The sequence below is a fragment of the Harpegnathos saltator genome, unplaced genomic scaffold (assembly GCF_003227715.2).
Source record: "Harpegnathos saltator strain DR-91 unplaced genomic scaffold, Hsal_v8.6 scaffold75, whole genome shotgun sequence".
NCBI classification, from domain to species: Eukaryota; Metazoa; Arthropoda; class Insecta; order Hymenoptera; family Formicidae; genus Harpegnathos; species Harpegnathos saltator.
The window spans coordinates 17,176-43,400 of NW_020230593.1; the positions used below are offsets into that span (position 1 = coordinate 17,176).

Consider the following 26,225-nt stretch of genomic DNA (forward strand, 5'->3'; position numbering starts at 1 on the left):
CATTGGTTCAAAATCGAGGAGACTATATATACACGGTGACGCAAAATCAAGTGACAATATTCCTGAATCGAACTCTCCATTGCTCATCATGAGCTCAATCGATGGTGTTCAGGTTTTCTGACATCTAAAGAAGGTATTTATGCACAGAAACAGCTGTAGTAATTTTATCTGTGAAATTTAGGTTCTAATCATTCTCATGGATAAATATTTGACGAGTTATCGCGGTATTTTGCAACACAGACGTGTTGCGACTTGATCGTTTCTCTTAGAGATAGATATTTCGCTTATTTCATCTCTGGTTAGGTTAATTCGCCATCTCCTCGTCGATTGTATAGCAAAGTTTATTTATTACATAATGAAGTGTTACTGATATTGATAGTTTAGCTTGACAAGATGTTGCGACTACCAGTCGTAAGGGCTACAGGCCTGGCAAATGGAAGGTTTTGTGCTGTTAGTTTTCATACAACATCCAGCAAGTCTCAGCAGGAATTGATTGAACTTTTTATCGATGATAAACCTGTACAAGTGCCACCAGGAACAACAGTCTTGCAGGTGTGTGTCGATGTACTTTTATAGTTTTTTTCCATTTGCCTTTGCTCATTTTGTCATAACTAATGATGTAGTTTCTATATTCTACACTGTATATATAAAATTTCAGGTTTAAAGAATATAAGTATCAAGATATATCTTTTATAAATGATAGATAATATTAAAATAAAATTGAGCTAATAACAATTGAGTTTTTTACCATGAATTTCAATAAGAAATTTATAATATTATGCAATATTATGCAATTGATACTTATTTGGTGCTAAAAAGTATTCTTGTTGCCATGATGATAAAATCAGAAATATCAATTTTTCCACAATTGTGATTTAATTTACAAGTAATAGAAAACTCTGTTATAAATTTTCTGAAAATAGATTTTATTTATAATAATTTAGAAAATAGAGTCTTAGTAATGTTTATGACAAAAATTTTCTTTTAGGCTGCTGCCAAGGTGGGAGTTGAAATACCAAGATTTTGTTATCATGAAAGACTTGCTGTTGCTGGGAATTGCAGAATGTGTCTTGTTGAAATAGAAAAGCAAGTCAAGGTACAGGATAAAATAGGACATGTAAAAGAATAAACAAAATATAAATTAATAATTTATATTTGTTTTAAATTTATTTACAGCCGGTGGCTGCATGTGCCATGCCAGTAATGAAAGGTTGGAAAGTAAAAACTAACTCTAATATAACACGGAAAGCTCGTGAGGGTGTTATGGAGTTTTTACTGGTTAATCATCCACTGGACTGTCCAATCTGTGATCAGGGTGGAGAATGTGATTTACAAGATCAAAGCATGGCTTTTGGAACCGATAGGAGTAGGTTTGTTGATATTAAGTTCTCTGGGAAAAGAGCAGTGGAGGATAAAGATCTTGGACCCTTGATCAAAACAGTTATGACACGTTGTATACATTGCACGAGATGTATCCGATTTGCTTCAGAAGTAGCTGGTATTGATGATTTAGGAACTACAGGTCGTGGTAATGATATGCAGGTGTGTTTTGATATTTATAATATTCTGGATATATATTTTGTTAAGTTGTAGAAAAAGTTAAGATTGTATAACATTTATATGGTAATATTAAAGGTGGGGACGTATATTGAGAAAATGTTCTTGTCAGAATTATCGGGAAATATCATTGACCTCTGTCCAGTGGGTGCATTGACTAGCAAACCATATGCATTTGTTGCTCGTCCATGGGAGACACGTTGTACTGACAGTATTGATGTTCACGATGCTGTTGGTAGTAACATAGTTATCTCTCACAGAACTGACGAAGTTTTGAGAATATTACCAAGAGTGAATGAGGTTAATATTATTTTCACATTATATTGTTAGAATATGTCAGAACCAAAAATATTAGAGGAATATACGATTTTCTGACGTAATTAATAATTATCGGCATAATTTATAGGAAGTAAACGAAGAATGGCTCTCAGATAAGGCTCGTTTTTCATACGACGGACTCAAGAGGCAACGGCTTATTACGCCAATGATGAAAATCAAGGGAAAACTGGAATCTGTAGATTGGGAAGATGCACTTATTGCTGGTAGAATTAATTAACATCTGTTATGCGCATGTATCTAATTTGTTTCTTAAGTGTTTGTAATTGCATTGCATATAACGTTTTTCATGATGATTAGCTGCCAAAGCTTTAATGAACATACCGGCGGGCAAATGTGCCGCGATCGCTGGTAAAATGGCAGACGCGGAAGCTTTAGTCACCATGAAGGATTTAGTGAACAAATTAGGCAGCGAGGGGCTAGCTACAGAACAGTGTTTCCCGAAAGATGGCTCGGGTATTGATCTCAGGAGCAATTATCTTTTGAACAACACCATCGCCGCAATTGAAGATGCAGACATCGTAGTATTAATCGGTACAAATCCCAGATATGAGGCACCACTGGTGAACACGCGTCTCAGAAAAGGCTATCTACATGGTGAACAAACAGTCGCCCTTATTGGCCCAGATGTAGATCTAACATACGATCATGAGGTATAGATTTCTTTTACATTGAATTTATAGTAGTCTTGTCTTGCAGAATGTAACATTTTTTTTACACGCAGCATCTAGGACAGTCTTTCGATGTGATAATGAAACTTAGGAACGGCTCGCATCCATTCAGCACGATTTTGAAAGAGGCTAAAAAACCGCTCGTTATCTTAGGCGCTGAACAGTTATCTCGAAAGGATGGAGCGAAAATCCTTTACGAAACGCAGGAATTGGCGAAGGCTTTAGGAGATAACTCCAAAGTAATTTATTCTCTTTTAGTTTTTCTTCCTTGTATCGTAACTTTGTAGAAATTGCGATAACTATTAATTTTGCTTCAGGCTCCCCAGGACTGGAAGATCTTAAACATCCTGCATACAAATGCCTCTCAAGTTGCTGCGTTAGATATCGGCTATGGCTCGACTGTAGAAGAAATCAAACAACAACAACCGAAAGTTCTGTTCCTTCTAGGTGCTGATGACGCGGATATTAAGAAGGAAGATTTCCCGAATACATTCATCATTTACATAGGCATGTATAATAGCATCGAGATATATTTAAGGTGGTACAATATTTATATTTTATTTAAAAAAATCAATTTATATACATCTGTAACTTTTAATTAAATCGTCAAGTCTGACTAACAAATCTTATATACATAGGAAGTCACGGTGATGCTGGAGCGGCCATTGCTGACGTTGTACTCGCTGGAGCGGCGTACACTGAAAAAGTCGCAAGTTATGTTAACACAGAGGGTCGTTCTCAACAAACATGTGCAGCAATTACACCACCTGGCTTAGCACGTCCAGATTGGAAAATTATCCGTGCTCTTTCTGAAGTAAATAATTCATGCAACAATATCTTTATAAAATATTTAAATTACCGATCGAAATATAATTTATATACGTTTTATTAAATTATTATAGATAGCTGACATCACTTTACCCTACGACAATTTGAATGACGTGAGATCAAGACTTGAAGAAATTGCACCTCATTTGGTTCGATACGGTGAAGTTGAACCAGCCAATTTCTTCACACAAGCTTTAGAGATGGCTAAGGTTTGTATCACGATTTGATACGTAATTAAACCAACGAATTCTCGGCTAGAACTAGGCAATCTCTTCGGTAAAAATAAAAAAATTGATGTTAAATTTATGGAGGTTCAATTAAGATACATTGATTGAATTATAATTTTTATATTTTAAGTGTTGGAATAATAATATCTATATGTATTGCTTGTAATGTACGTATAGCAACAATCTGGAGGATCATTTCTACCTGAGCCAGTGGATATTAAACATAAAATGTTGGATGAGTTCTTTATGACTGATGTAGTATCACGAGCATCTTTGACTATGGCAAAGTGCGTTCAAGCAGTCATAAAACAACGACAAAACACAGTATAAGCTATCCAACATTGGACAAAATCCTCACTCGCTAGTTACTCGATAAGAGATTGGCTAGATATTATGACACTCTACAGCCAGTTATAAAACAAATTACAAGAGAAAACATCAAGGATCGAAATGTAAAGGTCTGTATATTAAACAATACTAAAAATGGAATTTTATTTGCGACTGTTGATCTCAGTCCCGTAATGTTGTATACTCGTAGTTACAATAAAAACTAAATTATTTAAAATAAATTAATAAATTTATTCCCTTGGATAATTTTTCTATACATATCTTTCATAGATAGCACAAATAATTACATTGAACATATTATTATAGGAATGTCTGATGACAGTTTCTTTAGTGTTAATATATTAGTATTAATATAATATACATTTATAATAATTATATCATCATTATTAGTAAATTCACTGAGCATCTGGATATATACTAGAACATAATTATACAGAATCACAAAGGTATTATACTTACATTCTTTCATTCGAAAAATATTCATTATTTATTTGAAATATTTCTAAAAGCGAGAATAACATTTATAATTTATAATTATGTGTAACGTATGTCATTATATATGTCTTGTAAATATATTCTATATTTTCATACTATATATTTATGACACGTAAAATGAAATCTTTACAAAACAGAATTTATTAAAAAAAACTGTCCACTTATATATTTTAAATGAAAAAATATTGATTAAAAATATTTCAGTTACTTGATTCTGGTTGATCATCCGTGTCAGGTTCACCGGAACTTTCATCAGATTCGACCTAAAGAGAAGTCACGTTTTATTTACTATGTATGAAGAAGTTAAAATAAAACGTACCTTATCTCCTAATTCGGCCAATCTTTCTTTGTATCGCGTAATAATACTATCTTGATCAGTTAGAAGCTCTAAAAGATTTTCTTGATCCTTCTTCAATTTTTCAATTTCCTCTATCTTTAATTTTAATTGATATTCTAATTCTTTTATTTTATTAGAATTTTCTGATTCTTTCTTTGTATTATCGTTATCTTTGTGCTCTTGTACTACGTGTGAATATTCCACTAAACGATTTTCTAAATCCACAACCATCGTTTTGTACGTTTGTAACTCTTTCTCCAAGTGTTCCACATTGTTGCTAGAACTAATGATTTCTTTTCCCTCTCCTATATTCGCTTGTGCAGCTCGAAGAACTAAATTTTGGTCTCGTAAATGACTAACAGTCGACCGAAGCGTTTGTATTTCTGCCTACAATAATATAAAAAATTAATTTAGAAAATACAATACATTCTATAAATTTTATTTTAAGGAAATTGTTTTATACTTCAAGTTCTTCATTCTTTTTTATGAAAGAATCATGAGTCTGATTCAGCTGTTGCTTTAGCTGTTGAATTTGTGTATCCTGCTCCCTGATAAGATCTTTATATTGTGAAACCAGCGTGCTATCAGATAAACTCATCATAGATAATTGATTCTTATTCTGATGTTCACTATTAGCATCCATCACTGATTTTATTACAACACCTAATAAAAAGAAAAAAATATCATCTTGAAATTTTTAATACATCTTGTATCATCGTGAGAAATTTAAAAATTAAATTTCTTAACACTTTGGAGTTGACATCTCTTATATTATATATCAATACCTTCTAAACTTTTCCACAGTCTGCAAAATTCATGATCTAATAAAAGTTCAGATGGCTTTTTAGTTGAAGGCTGTGGATGTTTTAATGTTCTGGAATATACTTCATGTCTAGCAATACCGCCGATCGCATCTTGAAACTTTTCCAAACCTATTCTATTCTCTATTAAATTGCATACCTTCTCCTGCAAGATAAAATTAAAAAATTATGTTACTTATTTGCCTCTTTATCTTGATTGATATGTGAAATGTTTGTTCTACGCACCTTCGTGTATGTAGATACACTATCATCGTTAAAGTGTACGCAAATACCGATAAGTAAAGCACACATACTATGTAATAAGGTCTCTTGCAAATCTTCGTTATTCTCTTGCGACGATAGGAGGGCTGTTAAATATGCTACTGAAGAGTCAATAGCTAGAAACGACTTGACCGCGAGTGGACAATAGGAAGTCCATCGACAAAGTAAAATCAGTAGACCCAATTTACATTGCGTTTTGTTACCCTGCTGTAACAACATGACACATTGTTGCATAAGCGTCACCGGTGGCTTGCCGATATTGGTCGCGAGAAGTACTCTCAAGAGTTGCTCCTTTTGACTTATATTTTCAATCAAGGCGTGAGATAATGCCACAGCGGAGAACCAATTTGACAAAGAATCTGTAGAAAACAATCCGCCGCACAGCAACTGTCCTAACAACAAATATATATATATAATTTCGTATAAATATATATATATATATATATATATATAATTTCGTATCGTTTCATTTAGAAACCATTTTTATCTCGAAGATCTTCACATATAAGAGATATAATAGAGTTTTGAAATAATCGTGGTTTACTCTCAAATAATAAGAAATTTATCAAATAAAACAAAAACTATATATATTCAATGAAAATGTTGGTTCAAATTTATATTATTTTAGAGAACTTAAAGAACCTGTAGTTAGTGATGGTGCTTCATTGCCTTGCGGTAATAAAGTTTGAATTAATTGCGTTTGTCCCACTTCATTTTTATATAAAAAGCATTGAAAACAATATAGTACTGAACATCGTAAAATAAATGGTTGCTTCTCGTTCACCATGGACATCAGTAGAACAACAATAGCCGGCCTATAATATATTGGTTTATACAGTTATTTTATTATTCTTGAATATATTAATATAAGATATTTATAAGGTATACCTTGGTGGAATACTCGGCGCCATGACACTTGCCAAGAATTCTTGATTACTAGCATTCCCTCTTATTACTTCTGCCACAGTGTTAATAGTTTCAGTTAATACATCTGCAGGCACTCCACTTGCCATCAGTATATCACACAATGCTTGCAATAATCCACATGCCCTCATGGTTCGTTGACAAGCAGCAACTGCCTTTACAGAATAATTATTTTGTCAAAAATAAAATACAAGATATTGCACGTACAAGTATTATATAGTGTGCCAATATTATTTTTACCTGAGCGGGAGCACTAGGTGCTACCAATGCCCGTATAACTTGCACCATGCAATGAACATTAGACACTTTCTGTGGGCTCCATCCACCGAGATTATTATCCTCTAGTTCATTTGGTATTTGAAACATTGGTGTTAATTTCTGAATGTAGCTACCTATATGTTATAACATAAAAGAGGACAATTTAAAGACAATATAACATAACATTTTATTAGTATTTTTATTATTAAAAAGATATTACCTTCTTTAAAAAAGTTTTGATTACTAACATTTCCTCTGAGAAGGTTTAACATCAGCAAGAGACAATCTTCCACAACAATACCACCATCTGCATTACCTTCTTGTTTGATAACATCAAATATTCGATCAAATGCATTTTCAAATGCTACTATTTTTTGTATATTTGCATTGCCTTTCGTTAATTGAATAAGTAGTAATAAAACCTAAGTATAAAAATATATTAAAGGAAAAACATCCTTCTTATCTAATACTTCTTGAAAAATAACCAATTTAACCTACATCATTACGTATAATTTCTCTGCTGTCACTCAATAAATCCATCAATTTAGAGACTCCCATAGGACTGACCAATATTATTTCTTGGATGTCTTTAGATCTGTTTGCTAATAAATATGTTAACAGTTTCAGTGCTGGCCATCTAACGCGAAAATCAAATTCTTCAAGAAATGCTAATACTAATCCGACACTATCAGGATGTTTGATAAATATTTCTGTAAACTGTTCACCTACTTTGTTCTTAGAATCATGTTTATCAACTAAAACAGAGCAAAAGTAATTAAATAATACAAATCACTGTATTAATATTGCTGAAACTTATAGCCTTACTTTCTTCCTCATCAAATGTTTCAGGGTTTGTTATATTGCACAAAGTATCCAAAGCTAAACCAATTATCTCACAATCTGTCCTGTCCATTTCTAAAACTTGTCTCAGTGCATCCATTCCTTGAGCACCTACTTCCAAACGGTACGTGCGGGATAATGCCTTGAGTGCACGACATGCATCTCTTCTATCATCGAGTAAAGTAGATGATTGCAATCTGTCTACTAACTTCTCCACCTGTTGTTCATAAGATATCACGTTATAATAATTGCTACTTGTCAATTGATTTTTTATTCTGAACATAAAGTTATACCAGATAATAAATGATTGTATAAATGCACTGATGTGATGTGACATTTGTTCAAACATATGAAAGAATAACCTTTCTTTCACACAGGCTGTGTATTACTAGATCAACATTTTCCCACTTACTGTATCAGCACCTGTTGTTTGCGTTCCAGCAGGAGCAGTTCCTAAAACGGATTTTAAACTACTTTTAAAATATTCCATTTTTTTAATAATTTCCAACTTGTCAAAGCAAACTACACAAAGTGCAGACGTGGGACGATCGCCGGAGACATTTATCCCACCCCTGACATCACTGAGTGGCGGAGTAGTTCCAAGTGTTCTGTTTGCGCTTTAAAATTTAACCTCACAAATGAAGGCCCCGATCTCGAGATATGCATAGAGATACACGCACATTTTGCATATGGCGTGAAATGAGATTTACGCTTAAAACGTTTGTACGTTACGACGTATATGTAGAATGTCTCAGAATTCGCAGGGAGAGTACATATGTTAATGTTATTTTCTGCGTGTAATTTAGAGTGGATGTTTCAATGGGATTGACCGGGATGATCGTCATTTTGATCTTTGCCACAAATTTTTACATGTCGATAGAATTTCTATAATATTTGTTGATAATTCTTGATCTCGGAAATTAGAATTTCGTTGTGAAATTCAATTTGACATGATGATAGTTTAACTACTGTTTCAGAAATATCAGCAATTTAATATTTTTATTAAAGAAAAAAGACGACAAATTTTACGAGGAACAACATGTGCACTTTTTGCAAATTCTTGGATTATCTATTTGTTAGAAGTCACATTAATTGAATTCGATTACAAAAATATCTAATAATTTTGTGTTTTTAGTCTATTTTTAATTCTGTTATTATAGGATATAGGGGTGAATAATTATGAGCTACTTCACTATATTCTCATTTAGACAGTGCTCAACTGTAAATAGATGTTTAATGGAGCAATGTCTGAGGCACTATCAGATGTGTCAAGCCAGACTTTATGTTGTATCAACCGAGAATCGTTACAAACATGTGGGTGCAAAAGAAAGGGGTGTTTACAGAAAAACATTGCGAACACGTTTGCTACAAGACCTCAAGCACACAAGGAGGAAAGTAGAAGAGATCATTGAAAGGGAAAATATCTGGACTGTACCAAATTTGCTATGCATGGGTCGCATTGTGACATCACCATTCTTAAGCTATTTGATCTTATCACATGACTATCAAGTATGATTAAATATTTAAATGAAAATATATCTACTAATACAACTCATTATCATCTGATTATATTATTATGAGATATATTCTTATAGTATTTACTGTGGCACAGATAGCCCTGTGCTTGCTTGCATTTGCAGGACTCAGTGATCTAGCTGATGGATGGATTGCACGCACTTGGACATCCCAAGCTTCCAAACTTGGGAGCTTTCTGGATCCTGTTGCAGACAAATTACTCGTTGGGACATTGTTCCTTTCTTTAGCATGGGTTGGTTTAATACCAATACCTCTTACTTATCTTGTGATTGTGCGTGATGTTGCTTTAGTAACTGCTGCATCATATATTAGATATCGTTCCTTACCTCCACCAGTATGTACCATATTTCTATTCTTGTATATATATATACATTTGTTTCAATATTGTTTCAATATATTAAGAACTGCATTTGATATGAATATAATGGTTTCAGAAAACATTAGTAAGGTATTTTGATCCTACACATGCCACTGTGCAACTAGCACCAACACTAGCAAGCAAGTTGAACACTGGTGTGCAGTTAACCCTGGTTGCTGGAACATTGGCTGCTCCAATTTTCAATTTTGTAGACCATCCAGTTTTACAAGGTTTATACTATTTGACAGCATTTACAACAATTGCAGGAGGTATCAGTTATCTGTTCTCAAAGGATACTTATAAATTTTTGAGAAAAAGAAAGACTCCAACACGAATGTCACCTTAAAGTTAAACTACATATTATTATATCTCAGGATATCCCGTATATTTGAAAATTGTTCTAAATTAAGAACATTAAGTGTGTTATAGTTTACATAATCGGCAACGACATTTGTATGTTTGTTAAAAATTGATAGATCAATTTTGTTGTAAATGAAGTTGCATACAAAAGGTTTTTGACTTATTCTGCGTATTTTCAACTTATTCTCTAAATAAAAAATTATTTCTTTTTACTATTGCAAATTACGAGATATCTAATATATGTATATAATATATACATGCAATGTATGCAAAAATTTATTGTTTGTACTATACTGTATAGCTCAATTTTTGTACGATTGTATCTACTATTATATTCTCTATACAAATATTAAAAATAATATTTTTCTTTCTAAAATCTTATAACAGTGCTATTTTTTTCTATAAAGCCCTGTAAAGTCTGATTTATGAAATGTTTCGTTTAAATGTATTCACTATAACTATAATTGATTCACTATAACAAATTTAATGTGAAGATCTATTTGTATTTTATTAGTATTATAAATAAATTATGGTTCGAATCTCAACTAAATTTTATAGAGACTAATAAATTTAACTGAGATTTGAATCTTCTTGCGTGTTATCCTTGCACAGAAATCTAATCTTCTTTGTATCGTTCTAATTTTAATATATGTACTGCCGAAACAAGTATTGAAATTTGAATCTGATTGACTAACCTTCATAAAATTTAGTCGAGAATCGACCCATATTTATCGAAAACTATCGATAGTTTAAAATAGAATATCGATTATTACTGATAATATAAACTATCGATAGTTATCGATTGCACTATCGATAATTCTCCGCTTCTACTTCGGATACTCTGTTCGAAGAATAAAAGGCTTCCAAAAGGACGTGCAAGTGTTGCTAATGATGAACGTACAAACAAGACACCCTTACGAAGGTCTGTTGCACAAGTATACTAATGCTATGAAAGGCTGGCAATATCGTTGGTTTATCTTGAGTCCCGAGACTGGTGAGTTGCATTACTTTCTCAGCGAGTCTGAGAAAAATCAGAGACCCCGGTGTTCAATATATCTGGCGGGGGCAGTGATAGCTCCCAGCGACGAAGATTCAAACACATTTACAGTCAACTCCGCTACAGGTAAATATCTGATATATTTCTAATGAATCTTAATATTATATCTTTCTAAATGAATAATATGATTTGATTTTTTTTAATATTTTTAAGGTGACATGATCAAGCTGAGAGCCACAGATGCACGAGCTCGTCAGGAATGGGTGGACAAGTTACGAGCTGTTACAGAAATGTATACTAGGGCCATAGCTAGTAGTCATCCTCCATTACCCCCTCGAGAACATTCTGGGAATTCGAGTAGAAACCCCGTCGTTAAGTTGGAAGTGTTAGATGCCTTCGCCAACTGCCAGGAACAATTGAGGAAAGTTGAGAAACATAATCTTGCTTTAGCGCAGTCTATTGAGAATTCAGATCTGCACCTGGATCCTGATCTTTTGGTTCTCAAAGCTACAGCGCACACAACTCTGCATACACTGAACCAGTGTCTTAATATTTTGTATCAGTAACTACTTGGTAACTAGTTTGATTCTGTATAATTTTACATATATGTGAATATGTATGATTGCTCGCTGCAATATTCATATATTTTATTTTAAGCAATTGTCAACTTATTCATAACTAGAGGGTTGGCTTCAGATATTATCTAGGTTTGATATTTATTTAAAGCTTATGTTATTTTTATATAATCATTATTGAAGCAAAATGATTCAAACTTCAATTTTATTCTCAACTGCAAATATTCCTTACTTTTTTGAAAATTATGTTTTAATGTACTACCCTATATAATAATACTCTTAATTACACTGAAGTGTGTGTTCTGTTATGTTGATCTTAATTTTTATCATTATAAATTATACAATTTAATTATTATTTTATTTACCATCTGATCTGGTCCTGTCAAGGACAATCTAGCTGTATGTTCTTCCAAGAAAATATTGTATATAATTGTAGATTTAACAAAAATAGTATATATTCAAATTTACTTTGAAATATAATTATTATATTATATAAGGTATTGTACAAAGCTTCTATATATACATTTAGATTTTATTATATAAAGTGTTTGAAATATTATACTTTTAGTTTATACCTTGATTTATAATCGATATGATCATGTGATATGGAAGTCCAATGTATATAAATTATTACTATAGTTTCTGTTTTAAAAATTATATATATATATATATATCTTATATGAAACAAAAATTATATATATATATATATATATGTAACTTATATAAAACGAAAATTTTATATATATATATATATATATGTAATATACATTAAAAATGTTAGTAAATTTATTAGTAAATAATATTAGTAAATAAAATCTTAGTAGGTTTTTGATACGTATAGGCGTTATATGTAGACGTGTATATATATTTATCAAAATACCTGATAGAATGTTTCCTCATATTGTATTTTTGTAACATTTGCATCCATGTACGTGCAATTATTATAGTTGTACTTAATCATTCTGAAAGCATTTCTAAGAATACACACTCTTTGGTATGTTAGAGTAAAAGGCAAACAACGTATTCATCGCGATATGACGTAAGAACCAATGTCAAGAGCGTACAAATGGGTGAAGGTAAACAGGCGAGTAACTTTTCTCTCTTCTCGAGATGTGTCCGACGCAAACGCTTCCACAGTATTGATCTCGTTCGAAGTTGGCTTGAAGATAAAAGTGTGGACTAACGTGTATGTATTTTTAGTGTTCAGTAAATTATAGAAATTAAATTGAACGAATAAAACAGACACAATAAATCTTTTTAGCGTTTTACATTGTGAATTTTTATCTTTTTGGGTACGAAGATATCTCTCTGAAATATATTTACCCGACTTATTTATCCACATCACTAAAAGACATTTATGCCGTTGAAGAACAGTGATTTTCGGCTGTGTGAGCGATATCGACAAAGAAAATGCCGCGAACTTCATATTCCGAAATCCTAGCAGAAGCGGCAGGCGTGAAGATCGTAACATCCTCGCCTGAAGAAAATACGAATGCGCCCGCGTCTGGAAAGATAAGTCTCAAGATGCAGAAAATAAACAGATCATCCAATAATTCCCTGGGATTTCATTTGACGAAATCAAAATGGGATCCATTTCCGTGGATCAGCTACGTCGAAAACGATAGTCCTGCTGACTTGGCTGGCTTAAGGTACGTTTTACGTTTCTCACAAAATTATTAGTACGACAAAATATTAAAATTCATCATTCTAATTTTTCAAAAATCCTTGTCCCATTAATGTAATTCGAAATATAATTTAATTATATATGTGATAATTTTACGATACATTAAGTGAAACCGTTAACTCCGTTCGATTTGTAAAAACTATTTTAACTTCTGCTCATATAAAAACATAAATCTGTATTTCTGAGCGAAATTTGAACTAAATTGATATATTCGTCAGAACTGGGGATTGCCTCCTGAGTGTGGACGATGTCGACTTGTTAGGTTTAAAGATAGCAGAGATCGCTGTGTTGATTCGCAAAGAGGATGAAAGTCATATAAACATTGACGTGTGGAGATGTCCTCAGGAAGCACAAGACGATGTCGGATTAGCTTTGCAGGGTCCGCTTCCGGACGTAGCAAGAAACCTCGTGAGCGCATTGTCGGGAATGGTACGTTTATGTTCAAATCGAAGATAAATTACTCAACACGTTGCGACTGCCATGTTGATTTCCACTGATCATTTCAATGCTCAGCTCAAGTTATAATTATACAGCTCAAGTTATATTAATATAATATTACTATTGATTGGTGTTTAATGAACACCATAGCGCAGTTCACCTGTATATATTTTTTAAAATTCACATGTCACTCTGTCGTGATACAATCTTGTAATAGCTGATCTCGATCTGTTGAAAAAATATCTCCTTTTTCAGATCCGTGCCTTGGAGTGTCCAATTTGTTTGGAGACCGCCACTCCTCCGATATCGCAATGTGTTTATGGTCACATCTTGTGCGTTGTCTGTAGACCGAAAATGACGCGCTGTCCGGTCTGCAGAGTCCGGCTTCATCATGGTCGATGTCTCCTTGCGGACAATTTGCACCGAGTGCTCCGTGACACATACTTCGACGCAAACAACAGCCAGACAGTGGATAAAAACAATGACACATCCGATCGTTACAGTTTGCACGAACAATTGTTCGGTAAAATCAAGAAGCAAGAAGATACATTGGTCGCGACGAAGAGTAATCGTAGTGTCGCGAAACCCAGACAGTTTTTGTTAACTAGATTGTTGCTGGGAAACAGAGAGAAGGCCGCTTCTGCGGATAATTTAACGAGAACGTCAGGCATCAGGGAGGAAGCCGCATCCGTTCACAACACAGCAACTGTTGCCGACAGCTTATTGCGATTGTCTTTAAACGATCGTGTTAAGTCAGCTAGTACCGGCGAGTTATCGAGGGACCAGCTCTTGACCCCATTCACTGACTCGACATCGTCATCGCAGATCATCGGATCGAGTCGTGGATGCGTTAGACATACTGTCAGTCAGCAGTCATTAAATTCGCAACAACCACCGATTCTCAGCGGCTCCACGGACTCTGTATCCTCCATACCGCTGGCGTGTCCTCTCTTACGACTCTGTAATGAGATAGTGACCTCGCATACATTGTTAGAGCACATCAAGAGCCACCAGGTGCCACAGATTCATTTCTACTCCAGAAACGTGACGATCCCGTTACCACTTCCTTTCGGTTGCGAAGCCTTCTATGTGCTTCATCACGATGGCTGTATGTTCTTTTTCCAGGTACGGTCGCATTTCACATCTTTTATGGAACGGTTTTGTCTACAAACATAAATTTATTATCGTTATTTTAGTGGGGTCTACCACTCGTCACGTGCAAACGTGTGATTGTCGGTATCTTATAAGAATGCATCATTATTTACCTTCTTGATTTCATTCTTAACGATAATTTAATGAATCAGAACGTCCGACAACGCCTTGAATGTTCAGTCTCGTATTGACACAATATGTAATATAACGTGCGGAGACGTCGTGTTTTTTATTCGTATATATACAGAAAAATATATACTATGTTCAAGTAGATATTATTTATTTTAAGTATGATTGAAGTACCTCAATCAAGAATATTAAATTACAATACAAAGTTGATTTGTTCTTCTTCTGTATAACAAGTTTTATATTTTTGAAAAGAAAATAATTCTTTTGAATATATGACATAATCAGTTTTTCTAAAATTTGTGATAAGTATATTTTAAGACTATTATCAAAAGAATATCCTTTGTTGAGATGAGCTATTATTTACAAGAAAAAAATTATTTAGATAATACTTTTTCTTAGCAATAGGATATTTTTTCTGTATATAACATAATTAAAACTATTTGTATTATATATATATATATATACACACACACACACACACACACACACACACACACACACACACACACATATTTTTACATTATATACTTCCAACTAGATGCTTGTGTCTGCATATGTGATAAACAATAGTTTTTTGTAATACGAATTTCTAGTGCGCAATGCAATCGGCGTGGATGACATGTTCTACAATGGCGTACGCGAATAACGTGGCAGAATGGACATTGCACACTTGGACCGACAATGGATTGGAAATATATTTACGGCGATACATCGCGTATCTCGAGCATCCTGTCACGCTGTCTTCGCAATACATCGCACCGTTGCCGAACTCACTATCGATGCGAGCCCTCAATATACGTATTGTTAATCAACAAGTTGACGATAGATTCTACGCATGAGATACAACGCACCGATAACTTTGTTTTAATTAAACTTATCATCTTCATGAGTGAAATGTGCATTGAAGTACTCGATAAGGGAACAGTGTAATATGTAACATGCAAATTTATTTTTTCTTGATATAATATTATAGATTAACAAGTAATGGAATCCGCAAAGACTCCATAGTATCATATTATTACTTATATTTATCACAAAAATACGAAGAAAATGATAGAACATAATATATAATATTATTTCTGACATATACCTTATTCTGATAAGTTATTGAGTAACACGTTAAAGTTAAATTTAATGTTAAATTTAATATTGTCAGTTGATTTTTTATCATTAATGTCAACATAATTCTTAGCTTTATCGTCTTGCTCAATATTTTTTCTCGTACATGAATAATAAATCAGTGTTATAAAAGAAACATGCAAAGATATTGTAAAAAAGGAAAAACATTGTAACATTTTTAAAATAAGTTTGTTAGCATTAAAAATTAAAACTTATAAGTTGAATCATGAACTTATAAGTTGAACTTAAACAAATTATCAAAATATAAAAAGAATTTTTGATAAATTTTAAAATTAAGTCAATGGATGAAATAAAATGAAATATAAATCACACATAAGGCATGTATCAAGGCACATTATGGAGTATATCATCCATGTATGGTTTAAAAAGTTCATATTGGCCCGTCTTCATTGCCTGACCAGCCATTATGTCGTAAGCATACTTAAGTACAGCCAAATAATTTTCTTTGCCTATGATATTCAACTCGATTTTATAGATGTCACACGACATCTTTTTACCGGAATGCATAGGATGTTTTGAGTTACGTTTGGTCAAGTGATTGTTAGGTGGATTTTCAGGTACTAATTCCCGTTCTTCTTTCTTTTTATCTCGCTTAGGACAACTACATATTCTAATTAACAACTTACGACGGCCCAAAACTTTGCCTCCAGAACTTTCTAATGTGAACACTAATTCCGTTGGCCTTCGATTCATGCCAGAAGGGCAGCTATTTTTACAAAAAAATTTATAGCACATCGGCATGTAAGATGAACCAGCCTCAGGTGTGCAAAGTGGAGTTAAAACGGAAAGATGTTCATTTTCCTCTATATATATAGACGAAGAATGATTTACACAGTGAACTACATGTTTTATTCTAGTTGGATCCATGTTTTGATTAGTACTATAGGTTGTTGCTGCATGATTGTAGCATCTTCTAACAGGATCATTTCTATATTGCTCCAGCTTGAACATCATTGCAGTGCGTAAATATAATCCCTCCATAGGTGGATCCCACATAAATCTTAAAGGTAGAACTTTCTCCATTTTTATAAAGAGTTTATCCAAACTTTGGGAGTACTAGATGTAAGAAAGTGATACAAAGATTAGATTAATGCTATATAAACAACTTCAATTGCAAGTATCTTATATCGATCATAAAAAATCATAAAATCTAAGAAATATATAATTACACATAATTTGTAAGATCATGTTATGCACACTTCTAAGTCATGCATACTTCTACCTGGTCTATCTACTACACAGATACGTACAAAATCTGCTTAAATATTTTACAGATAATTCAGTACATTAATATCTTTTGTAAATCTGATTTAGATTTAAGCAGATTCATCAATACTTTTGTGAGAAATTAATAATTTACTTTAATAGCAAAATATAAAATGGTTTATCAAGATATCTTACTTTTAGTACCTTCTCATAGCTTCATGCGTATTATAAGATGATATTTAAGAGATTTGTAGTTTATATGGAATTTCCCCTATGAAAATTATGTAATATAACCAGCATAGTAAAAACTTTGAAAATATATTTATCATCAAGAGGCAGAATTAATATGCAAATAGTTATATATTATTTGACAATTAACTTTATTCAATTTTATATGTGAAAGTACCAGAAAATCTAAATCAAACTTCATATCCCTATAATTAAGTGATTTTTTTTAATGTGTATTTTATTCATAGATTTATATAATTATATACATATAATATATATAACAAATTATAATCTAATATAATATATATTTGTGCGATATAGCTGTATATACTTAAGGATGAGCTGAAGGCACAGTATCTATCTTGATCACTATATTAGAAAAAAATAATATAATATAATCTAAGTTCTTGCTTATTAAATCTAAGATACTTACAACCCAATCCTGGCCAGTACCATCATCAGCGAAGCTATATTGAAAATTTAGCTTTCCACCAAAAGTATCATCAAGTTGTGTTATTTCTGGCAATGGAGTCATCTCTTCGTTTTCTTCCTTTTTTATTCTTTTCCACTCATTCGGAAACGCTAATTGTTCAATATCAGAAATATCTGAAATGCTTCGTTTGAATCCTCCAAACAGATCTTTGTCATCCAATAATAATGATAATGTGCTTTTACTGCAGAGAAGAAACAAAAATGAAACATAAAACAATAGAATACATCGCGATGCTTCATATATACATTGCAAAATTGAAACATCGTTTGTACTTGGACTACGTTCGAACACAAAGGGACAAAAGGACGCCGATGAAAGTAACCGGTATATTTTGGTAGTTATTACTTACAGATCTGTTTGTATTTCACTAAAAGTATCTTCATCAAATAACACGGACTCCTGCGAAGCTGTAAATCCGTTTGTTGTGTTTGTCATCGTCTTGTTTCCAATTCAAAAGCCAATCAAGGAATAAGTACGCAATTCACTTCAGTTGGTAGTAAACGTTCGCCATTGCAGCTTGTTGCACTGTTGCAAGTGGCGCCTGCGCATTGTTTTATGGCGGGAAAGTGCACGTGGCGCGGCTGCGGCGACGAGGACGAGGTACGTCGACCGCGAGAAGCAAACGACTCCAATATGGCGAACGTTAGAGACAGTGATACGTCGTTGTGGCTGCATAACAAACTCGGTACGTCGAACGATAGCTGGACTGGTAGCTCGATTTGCTCGCAGCTCAATGCCGAGGTATTGCGAAACATCAAGGATTGTTTTCCTGATCTGCAGACGCAGGTTAAGCTTAAACTACTACTCTCGTTCTTCCACATACCCAGACGGAATGTCGAGGAGGTAAGCGAGCACATGTAATACTACGTGTTTCCTCGCCTGTTATCACCGATACTCCTGGCGAATCATTTTTTCGATTATTACAAGATTGTTACGCGCATTAAATTAGCGTCGAACGTTTATCATCTACCCGCCATCTATTTAACTTCTTTTGATTCTCCATGATGTTTTTGAAATGTTTAGTATAGGGATTTTCCTATATAGAATTATAGAACTATACAATATACTTATAGAACTATGATTTCTTCATTTATCATTTATGCTTTATGGTATTGTTTATGACTTTTCCTTCTATTTTTATCACAAGGAAATTTCATGAATAGACATATATAATTATATGTATAAACAAACTTGTATTGTTTCTTTCCTTATCTTTCTTTAATGCTTATTTGATCAAGACTTAATCATTATTAGTCACAAAATTGATGTTGATAGTGGCGTGTGGAACTGGAGGAAATTATTGAGGTTGCAATATTGGATGGAGAGCTATGGGTATCGATGTTATCCGAAGCGATGAAGACTTTTCCATCAACGGGTTCATTGAACACAGATATCAGTGACTTGGAAGAACATAGACCAATCTTTGGGGAATTAGTCAATGATTTACGGAAACTTCTGAAGAAGCAGAATGATCCAGCTATGCTTCCTTTGGAATGTCATTATCTTAACAAGACTGCATTAACCTCGGTGGTAGGTCAGCAACCTACACCAGTCAAACATTTTACTCTTAAAAGGAAGCCAAAGAGTGCAGCCTTGAGGGCAGAATTGCTTCAGAAGAGCACAGATGCTGCTAATAATCTCAAAAAGAGCACAGCTCCTACTGTACCTGTAAGAAGTCGTGGAATGCCAAGAAAAATGACTGACACAAGTAATACACTTACACACTTATTGTTTCTTATACAATCTTAACAATATATTATATGCATTTAAATTTTTCAGCACCTCTCAAAGGCATTCCTAGTAGAGTTCCAACGAGCGGTTTCCGGTCTTCTTCACTCACTAGTTCCACCATGTCCAACAGAACACCAATTAGCAGTAGAATGCGAAAGGATGGTGGTATCAAGTTATTAGACATTAACGAACAACCACTTGGGTATGCTCAAGCAAAGAAGAGGAAAAAGATGCTGGAGTTGGAAGAACAGCAGAAAAAGGTCGCAGAGGCTCAAGCAGCGGCTGCGGCTGCTGCTTCAGCTACGGCTGTTTCGCCAGTAGTAGAAACTCCTGTAACTCCAGAATACGCTCAAGGACTGGCCCCGATAAATCCACCTGCCACCCCTGTCGCGCCGGTGGTCACGACACAATCTTACGTCGCGCCTAATACACCAAGTAGTATCGTTGTTACGACTGCATCAACAACATGTAAGATCCTTACATAATTACGTGTCCTAGCTTGTAAAACATTGTCTCATATAGACTTTGATGAGATTTTTTGTATTATATAGCTACTACATTAACCACACCCACGACGCCCACTACTGTATTGCCAGTAGTTACGACAACGGTAATAACACCAGTGGAAACTACGCCTGTCGCTGTACAAACGGTCAGACCGACTCAAACAGTTACGCAAATTCGTATACAGACCACTACGCAGCCTGGTGTGGCGGCTAATACAAGGAAAGGCCTATCTCTTACGGTAAGCAGCTGCACGACATTTTATTCAGTTGTGTGTATGTATGTATGTACGCATTGTAAAACACTCATTGTTTACTTTTGTGAATTTTAGCGAGAACAAATGTTGGAGGCACAGGAGATGTTTAGAACTGCGAATAAAGTAACGCGTCCAGAGAAAGCTCTCATCTTAGGTTTCATGGCCGGCTCTAGGGGTATGTTTGTTGAAATTGAAAAATCTTTGACGATTTAGAATTAACTTGTTAATATTGCCTTTGATTTTGCTTTGCAGATAATCCTTGCCCGAAGTTGGGCAATATAGTCACAGTGATGTTATCGGAGAACGTAGAGGAAGTAACGCAAGCGGACGGCACGACTGTTCAGATGCTGGTGGAAACTCATTTCCAGATGAATTACATGAACGGAGAATGGAAAAGGATAAAGAAAAATCGACGCGTCGTTACGGAAGAGACTGCTACTGCGTCAGCTTCTACTGCTCCTGCTCCAAGCGCGACCGCTACGGCTTCCAATTAAAACAAAATTTTATTCGAACTGATGTAACGTGCGCGATTAGGGACGTGCATTACTTCGCGTTTATCAAGGGATAACGCACATTGTGATTATTTGTCTTCTTAACGAATTGGTAAAGGAAGTTGGCTGTTCCGGAGAAATATCCGCACTCTATAAGGTCTAACAAAACTCGTAACATAATGCAGCTCCCGATTATCACAATTTGTTATCTCTATCTCATAAGCTATTTCTTCATTGCTTTACATTAATCCCAAGTTTTTATAATTCTCGTCTTGAGAATTATAACCGGAAAAGAAAAATATCCACCACAAAGCAATTTCCTAATATTTTCGTTTAATAGTATTTTTTTAAGTGAAACATTTAATTTTAGATAATGTATAAATAGTTTTGTTATAAGTATTAATTTAAAGTGCATATACATAATGCGATAGAAACAATACAATGAATAGTCAGGCATTTTTGATAGTGATTATTTGTGCGCGAATTTGCATAACATAAATATGTGTGTATGTGTATATATATATATATGTGTATGTACATATGTATATATATATATATTATATATATATATATATATAACAAAATATGTACATATATTTACTCATTTAATAAGAATGAAAATGAGACTCCTATATTGTTGTTATTGGAATAAATATGTGATCATGTTAACTGCTTTCACAGAGCTTATGAACTTCTTACAATATCTCGTGAATACTTTATTCATTATAACTAATAACAAAAAATTTTCACATATGTTGGTATATGTTAATTTTCTGTGGTGAAAATTATGATTTCTAAATGTATAGCAGTATATAATTTTCATTTCATTTGAGTAAATGCTGCCAACTTCTTTTTGCCAATTTTGTATTTATCTTTATGTTTTATCGTAGATATTCGACTGCCTATCGTTTAATATATAATGAAAAAGAATTTATAAAATTGCACTTTTTGTACTCTCAACGTTACCTTGCGCGCATGTCAAGCATTTCATAACCTTTCGTACTATGAGTGGAACTTACCGGCTGTTGGGTCTGCACACGCTACTTGCGCATCAATAAGAGTGGTTAGAGAAACCTATTTAGCGTCTGCATTTTTAAGTTTTACGATTTTATAAGTTCTACGAATAATTGTATAGTAGTTTTTGTAAATATTTTTAGTTACAATGCTCCGATTACTGACTTCACTGTGCCCACAAGGTAGAAAATTAGTAAGTATTATTCTTAGAATTTATTATATATTCTGTCATATTAATAGAGACAAAATATTTTGCTGATTCATCATATGCAAACGTAGTTATTTTCTGCAATAGATATATGTTAATGTAACTAATAATAGAATTTTTGTCTGTTTTCAATATGTATATTCACAGGTTGTCACTGGAGCTAGTTCATTGGTAAGGAAAAATAATATAGCACTGGTAGAATGCATTCGTAATTTCACAGTGAGTTCGAGACTGCTCAACAGTTTGCCACAGATTCAGAAACCTGCACCAGAGTTTTGTGGCACCGCAGTAGTTAAAGGAGACTTTAAAGAAATCAAATTGAATGACTACAAAGGAAAATATGTGGTCTTGTTTTTCTATCCATTAGATTTGTATGCAATCTCACTGAATTATTATATAAGACATCTGTTAAATGTGTCTACAATATGATTTCTCTATATTTTGTTTGCAGTACATTTGTCTGCCCCACAGAGATTATAGCATTTAGCGAGAAAGTTAAAGACTTTGAAGCTCTCAATACACAGGTGATTGGAGTTTCAACAGATTCGCACTTCAGTCACCTGGCATGGATCAATACACCTAGAAAGCAAGGTGGTCTTGGGGGAGATTTGGGTTATCCTCTGTTGAGTGATTTTAAAAAGGAGATATCAGCCAGATACAACGTTTTGCTAGAAGAATCTGGAGTTGCATCTCGAGGTCTCTTCATCATAAATAAAGAAGGAATACTTGTACAGTTTAGTGTCAATGATCTTCCAGTCGGCAGAAGTGTTGAGGAAACGTTAAGATTAATCAAGGCTTTCCAATTTGTGGAGGAGCATGGAGAAGTATGCCCTGCAAACTGGCAACCAGAGAGTAAAACTATCAAACCAAATCCAAAGGATAGCAAAGAGTACTTCGAATCGACTAATTGAGCGTGCTTAGCGATTTTATCTCAATCGTATATAATTGAATTTACTAATATAATGCACCATATGATATAGCTAATACAATATACAATATACAATGTAAAATCATAGGACCGATATGTCCATTGATTGTGTAAAATGATTATATAAAACGAGTAGAATATTTAAAATATGTGACGTCAATGTTATATATTTTACGTACACAATATGTTTGTTCTTTTGTATGCATATAATGTGTAAGTTCTTTTGTGTGAGTGTGTACAATGGGCTTCAGTAAGGGAAAGTAAAGATATATGAGAGTATGCAGGTGGCACAAATAGCTTAAGAGTCGAGTAGTGAGTGAATAGCAAAAGGGAAAGAGCAATCTTGTGTTGATTGATTAATTGTTTTTTTTTAAGCCAATATTAGAGAAACGTGGGAGATAAAGATTTCACGTTGAATTTTTTCTACATGGAATAATTCTATTTTTTTACAATAGAAAATATATTTATGGTTAACACGGTTAACACGGTTGAAAAATTGTCGTGGCAATTGTTGGACAATTTACATGAAGATGTAATAGAATATGAAGAGCAATTAGGATGGTTGCTAAATTTACATCGAAATACGAGAGTATTCGTCGGGAGTGCGGTTGCCGTAAGATAATTAGGACGCAGAGTGAAGTAAATGAAATTGAAAATTGTTATATTATGCAATATTGACAGTAAAACAATAGCGATAATCTGTATCAAACATTAACGGTATGTCTCTGTATCTTAACCTCTTGTGTTGGCGTTGAATTGGCATTTGTGCAGGCCGTGTATACTTGTTTATTGACACTCAGAATAAAATAAGATACAGAGTTATATTTCTGAGATTTCTGACAATTTTGACTCGATTGTAGCATATATAATATAAATATATTTGATACATATATACATATATATGTAAAATGCAAATATAGTATATATGTAGAGATGTGTGGTATGTTCGGGAAACGTGATTCCAGTGCAAGGGGATAATCATTAAGAATGAAAAAAAAATATTCCAGATGTTGCAGTTACCTCAATAAGTGCGCGACATTTATTGAGGATTTGAATTACTGACAAATATCGCTAATATTCTGTGGCATATCGCTGCGAGACGGACGAATCGAGTAAGGTCACGAGAGCGCCGGCTGCTTTAGGAGGCTGCTTCCTAAGAGGCCTCATGATAAATTTACTGGAGCGAGCTTATTATTTCGCGAGGAGGATATACGCGCCGATGGTCGGGGAACACCAGCTCAGGGAACATCCTGGAGGAAGGGATCAAGTAACCAGAGACGTAGTCTCCCGGCGAGAGCGTCGCACATCGCGAGAGGGAGAAAAACTGAAAAGCGATGCCTGAGATAAACGGCTCATCCTGCGCGGATACCCCGCACTCCGTCAAATCCAACCCTGGTTCTCGCCTCCTTCGCCCCGCCTCGTCCCGTTTGCTCGCGCGCGTGAAAATCTCGAGACTAATCACATTCGCGTCACCGCCGTGTAGCGTGTTCGCGTTTCGCACGTTACCGCCGCGCTTCAACAAGTCGTGTGTTGCGCAATGCGTGGTCTCATTATCGTCGCAAAGTGTAAAATAGGTGGAAAAGTACATCGGCACAAAAATGGAAACTGAAAAGGAGAATGTTTTATCTCCATGTTAATATTTTGGAAAGATTTGTTCATGCAATAAGGTAAAATTCATTAAGCAATCAAAGTTTGATAGAGAGCAAATTTTATATGGCCTGTCGACATGATTTTCATTAATTTCCGCCAGTATTAACGCGAACGTGCACTAAGTCATGAAAAGCGCATTCGCAATCACGTGCGATATTCTCATCAGTTTCTCCGAAATAATGATTCGCTTTGTGCTTTTCGCCACGCGACAGAATTGCGAGAGTGTAATCGTCCAATTCACTATTATATTTTGCCTATTAAGTGGTCAGATTATATCGCAGCATTGTATCGTCGAGTCTAATCGAGGGATTTCTTGTTCATCGCCCTCGATTTATGGTACTTCCATTGTAGGACAGCCGAGCGTGTAACAATAAGGTTTCGGGTCGTAATTGCGCCCACATCTCTCTAAACGATCTTCAGCAAGTGTTACGCATTAATTTTTACTTTAGTCGTTATTTTTAGCCGAATCTGACGTTACATAATTATCGCAGTGATAACGGTCGTCGTCGTTTATTGCTTGCCTTTTCTGTAAGGCAAAGAATGAACTTCGAAGTCTCTGTTACCGATATATTGTATGTATTTTTAGCACTTTAAGTAGGGTAGAGAATACTCGCGTCGTTTGAATATAACTCATCCCTAGGTCTCTTTCTCTCCCCCTCTCTCCCAACTCTCTCTCACTCGCCTCTTCAAGACGCCTAATAACTTTCCTACGCGACTGCTCGCGAAAGGAACATTTTCTTAAAGGAGCATTCAGGGCGCGCCTTGATGACGGCTATAGGTGGATATTATGGTAGCAGGGCTTATCCTTGGTGGTTTGCTTCTTCCAAGAGGGAGTAAGATGAGTAAAGGAGGAGAATTCGCGAGGTACGGGGACTCGAAGTGAGGAGACACGACGACAGGATGGGAGGACGAAGGGGGTCGAGGGCTAAAAGGAGGTGCACGGGGTAACAGGAGGATGGAAAGAGGGGGGGGGGGAGAGAGAGAGAGAGTAAACGCGTGAGAGAAGGGCGAAGAGGCAAGGGGAAGGCCGGAGGCGTGCATCCATCCATATCCATCCCGGGGTGGCTACCGGGACTTTGATTACTTGTTTTAATCTTCCGACTGCCGACTGGGCGAGCATCTGTCACTCAAAATCCGTAATTGCACGCGGAGTCACCCCTTCCTCGGTTCGACCCCCTCACCATTGACATCGTCGCCGTCGCCACGACTCTCTGGCTGCCTTCTGTGTGTATTGCTATTACTTC

At 34.6% G+C, this 26,225-nt stretch overlaps 8 protein-coding genes and 1 non-coding gene across 20 annotated transcripts; 6 read left to right on the forward strand and 3 right to left on the reverse strand.

Moving 5' to 3' along the window:
• The first annotated feature begins 22 nt into the window (after positions 1-22).
• On the forward strand, positions 23-4,793 carry ND-75 (NADH dehydrogenase (ubiquinone) 75 kDa subunit). Of its 2 annotated transcripts, none has more exons than XM_011155726.3 (13): positions 23-133; positions 380-552; positions 989-1,096; positions 1,177-1,542; positions 1,636-1,857; positions 1,964-2,099; positions 2,194-2,546; positions 2,618-2,803; positions 2,882-3,071; positions 3,203-3,378; positions 3,467-3,601; positions 3,797-4,077; positions 4,667-4,793. In XM_011155726.3, exons 2-12 carry the CDS (start codon positions 394-396, stop codon positions 3,947-3,949), a joined length of 2,184 nt encoding a protein of 727 aa, XP_011154028.1. In that variant the 5' UTR covers positions 23-133; positions 380-393; the 3' UTR covers positions 3,950-4,077; positions 4,667-4,793. The 2 variants fall into 2 exon arrangements, with proteins under 2 accessions (XP_011154028.1, XP_019701165.1); XM_019845606.2 differs by having other exon boundaries at positions 69-133; positions 385-552.
• Positions 4,482-8,455, reverse strand: p115 (general vesicular transport factor p115). Its single transcript, XM_011155766.3, has 12 exons — positions 8,316-8,455; positions 7,889-8,120; positions 7,562-7,818; positions 7,284-7,485; positions 7,046-7,197; positions 6,770-6,960; positions 6,524-6,696; positions 5,846-6,273; positions 5,585-5,765; positions 5,263-5,462; positions 4,782-5,186; positions 4,482-4,725 (listed from the first exon to the last, which is right to left on the reverse strand). Exons 1-12 carry the CDS (start codon positions 8,391-8,393, stop codon positions 4,663-4,665), a joined length of 2,562 nt encoding a protein of 853 aa, XP_011154068.1. The 5' UTR covers positions 8,394-8,455; the 3' UTR covers positions 4,482-4,662.
• Positions 8,456-8,502: 47 nt separating this feature from the next.
• CLS (cardiolipin synthase) lies at positions 8,503-10,356 on the forward strand. Of its 2 annotated transcripts, none has more exons than XM_011155738.3 (4): positions 8,503-8,626; positions 9,064-9,412; positions 9,516-9,773; positions 9,874-10,356. In XM_011155738.3, exons 2-4 carry the CDS (start codon positions 9,083-9,085, stop codon positions 10,141-10,143), a joined length of 858 nt encoding a protein of 285 aa, XP_011154040.1. In that variant the 5' UTR covers positions 8,503-8,626; positions 9,064-9,082; the 3' UTR covers positions 10,144-10,356. The 2 variants fall into 2 exon arrangements, with proteins under 2 accessions (XP_011154040.1, XP_011154054.1); XM_011155752.3 differs by having other exon boundaries at positions 8,551-8,622.
• Positions 10,357-10,723: 367 nt separating this feature from the next.
• LOC112590202 (U6 spliceosomal RNA) lies at positions 10,724-10,827 on the reverse strand. Its single transcript, XR_003114055.1, has one exon. It is a non-coding gene; the product is annotated as a U6 spliceosomal RNA (small nuclear RNA).
• A 143-nt stretch (positions 10,828-10,970) lies between these two features.
• Positions 10,971-11,863, forward strand: LOC105191966 (oxysterol-binding protein-related protein 11). Its single transcript, XM_011155780.3, has 2 exons — positions 10,971-11,280; positions 11,368-11,863. The coding sequence occupies exons 1-2, from the start codon at positions 11,046-11,048 to the stop codon at positions 11,718-11,720; spliced, it is 588 nt and encodes a 195-aa protein (XP_011154082.1). The 5' UTR covers positions 10,971-11,045; the 3' UTR covers positions 11,721-11,863.
• A 696-nt stretch (positions 11,864-12,559) lies between these two features.
• Positions 12,560-16,536, forward strand: LOC105191967 (uncharacterized). 2 transcript variants are annotated; one of them, XM_011155796.3, is made up of 5 exons: positions 12,560-12,915; positions 12,991-13,378; positions 13,632-13,842; positions 14,107-14,976; positions 15,726-16,536. In XM_011155796.3, the coding sequence occupies exons 2-5, from the start codon at positions 13,140-13,142 to the stop codon at positions 15,969-15,971; spliced, it is 1,566 nt and encodes a 521-aa protein (XP_011154098.1). In that variant the 5' UTR covers positions 12,560-12,915; positions 12,991-13,139; the 3' UTR covers positions 15,972-16,536. The 2 variants fall into 2 exon arrangements, with proteins under 2 accessions (XP_011154098.1, XP_011154107.1); XM_011155805.3 differs by having other exon boundaries at positions 13,030-13,378.
• A 20-nt stretch (positions 16,537-16,556) lies between these two features.
• p53 (transcription factor p53) lies at positions 16,557-18,719 on the reverse strand. Of its 2 annotated transcripts, none has more exons than XM_011155831.3 (3): positions 18,549-18,719; positions 18,140-18,380; positions 16,557-17,328 (listed from the first exon to the last, which is right to left on the reverse strand). In XM_011155831.3, exons 1-3 carry the CDS (start codon positions 18,632-18,634, stop codon positions 16,597-16,599), a joined length of 1,059 nt encoding a protein of 352 aa, XP_011154133.1. In that variant the 5' UTR covers positions 18,635-18,719; the 3' UTR covers positions 16,557-16,596. The 2 variants fall into 2 exon arrangements, with proteins under 2 accessions (XP_011154133.1, XP_019701223.1); XM_019845664.2 differs by having other exon boundaries at positions 18,140-18,312; positions 18,549-18,701.
• A 20-nt stretch (positions 18,720-18,739) lies between these two features.
• Nelf-A (Negative elongation factor A) lies at positions 18,740-21,682 on the forward strand. The gene is made up of 6 exons (XM_011155819.3): positions 18,740-19,042; positions 19,475-19,907; positions 19,979-20,398; positions 20,482-20,675; positions 20,766-20,865; positions 20,943-21,682. Exons 1-6 carry the CDS (start codon positions 18,755-18,757, stop codon positions 21,182-21,184), a joined length of 1,677 nt encoding a protein of 558 aa, XP_011154121.2. The 5' UTR covers positions 18,740-18,754; the 3' UTR covers positions 21,185-21,682.
• Positions 21,683-22,164: 482 nt separating this feature from the next.
• On the forward strand, positions 22,165-24,155 carry Tpx-3 (thioredoxin peroxidase 3). Of its 8 annotated transcripts, none has more exons than XM_025306056.1 (4): positions 22,165-22,244; positions 22,339-22,388; positions 22,539-22,774; positions 22,855-24,155. In XM_025306056.1, the coding sequence occupies exons 2-4, from the start codon at positions 22,344-22,346 to the stop codon at positions 23,312-23,314; spliced, it is 741 nt and encodes a 246-aa protein (XP_025161841.1). In that variant the 5' UTR covers positions 22,165-22,244; positions 22,339-22,343; the 3' UTR covers positions 23,315-24,155. The 8 variants fall into 8 exon arrangements, with proteins under 8 accessions (XP_025161841.1, XP_011154146.1, XP_025161843.1 ...); XM_011155844.3 differs by having other exon boundaries at positions 22,166-22,244; positions 22,551-22,774; XM_025306058.1 differs by having other exon boundaries at positions 22,172-22,244; positions 22,317-22,388.
• The last annotated feature ends 2,070 nt before the right edge of the window (positions 24,156-26,225 follow it).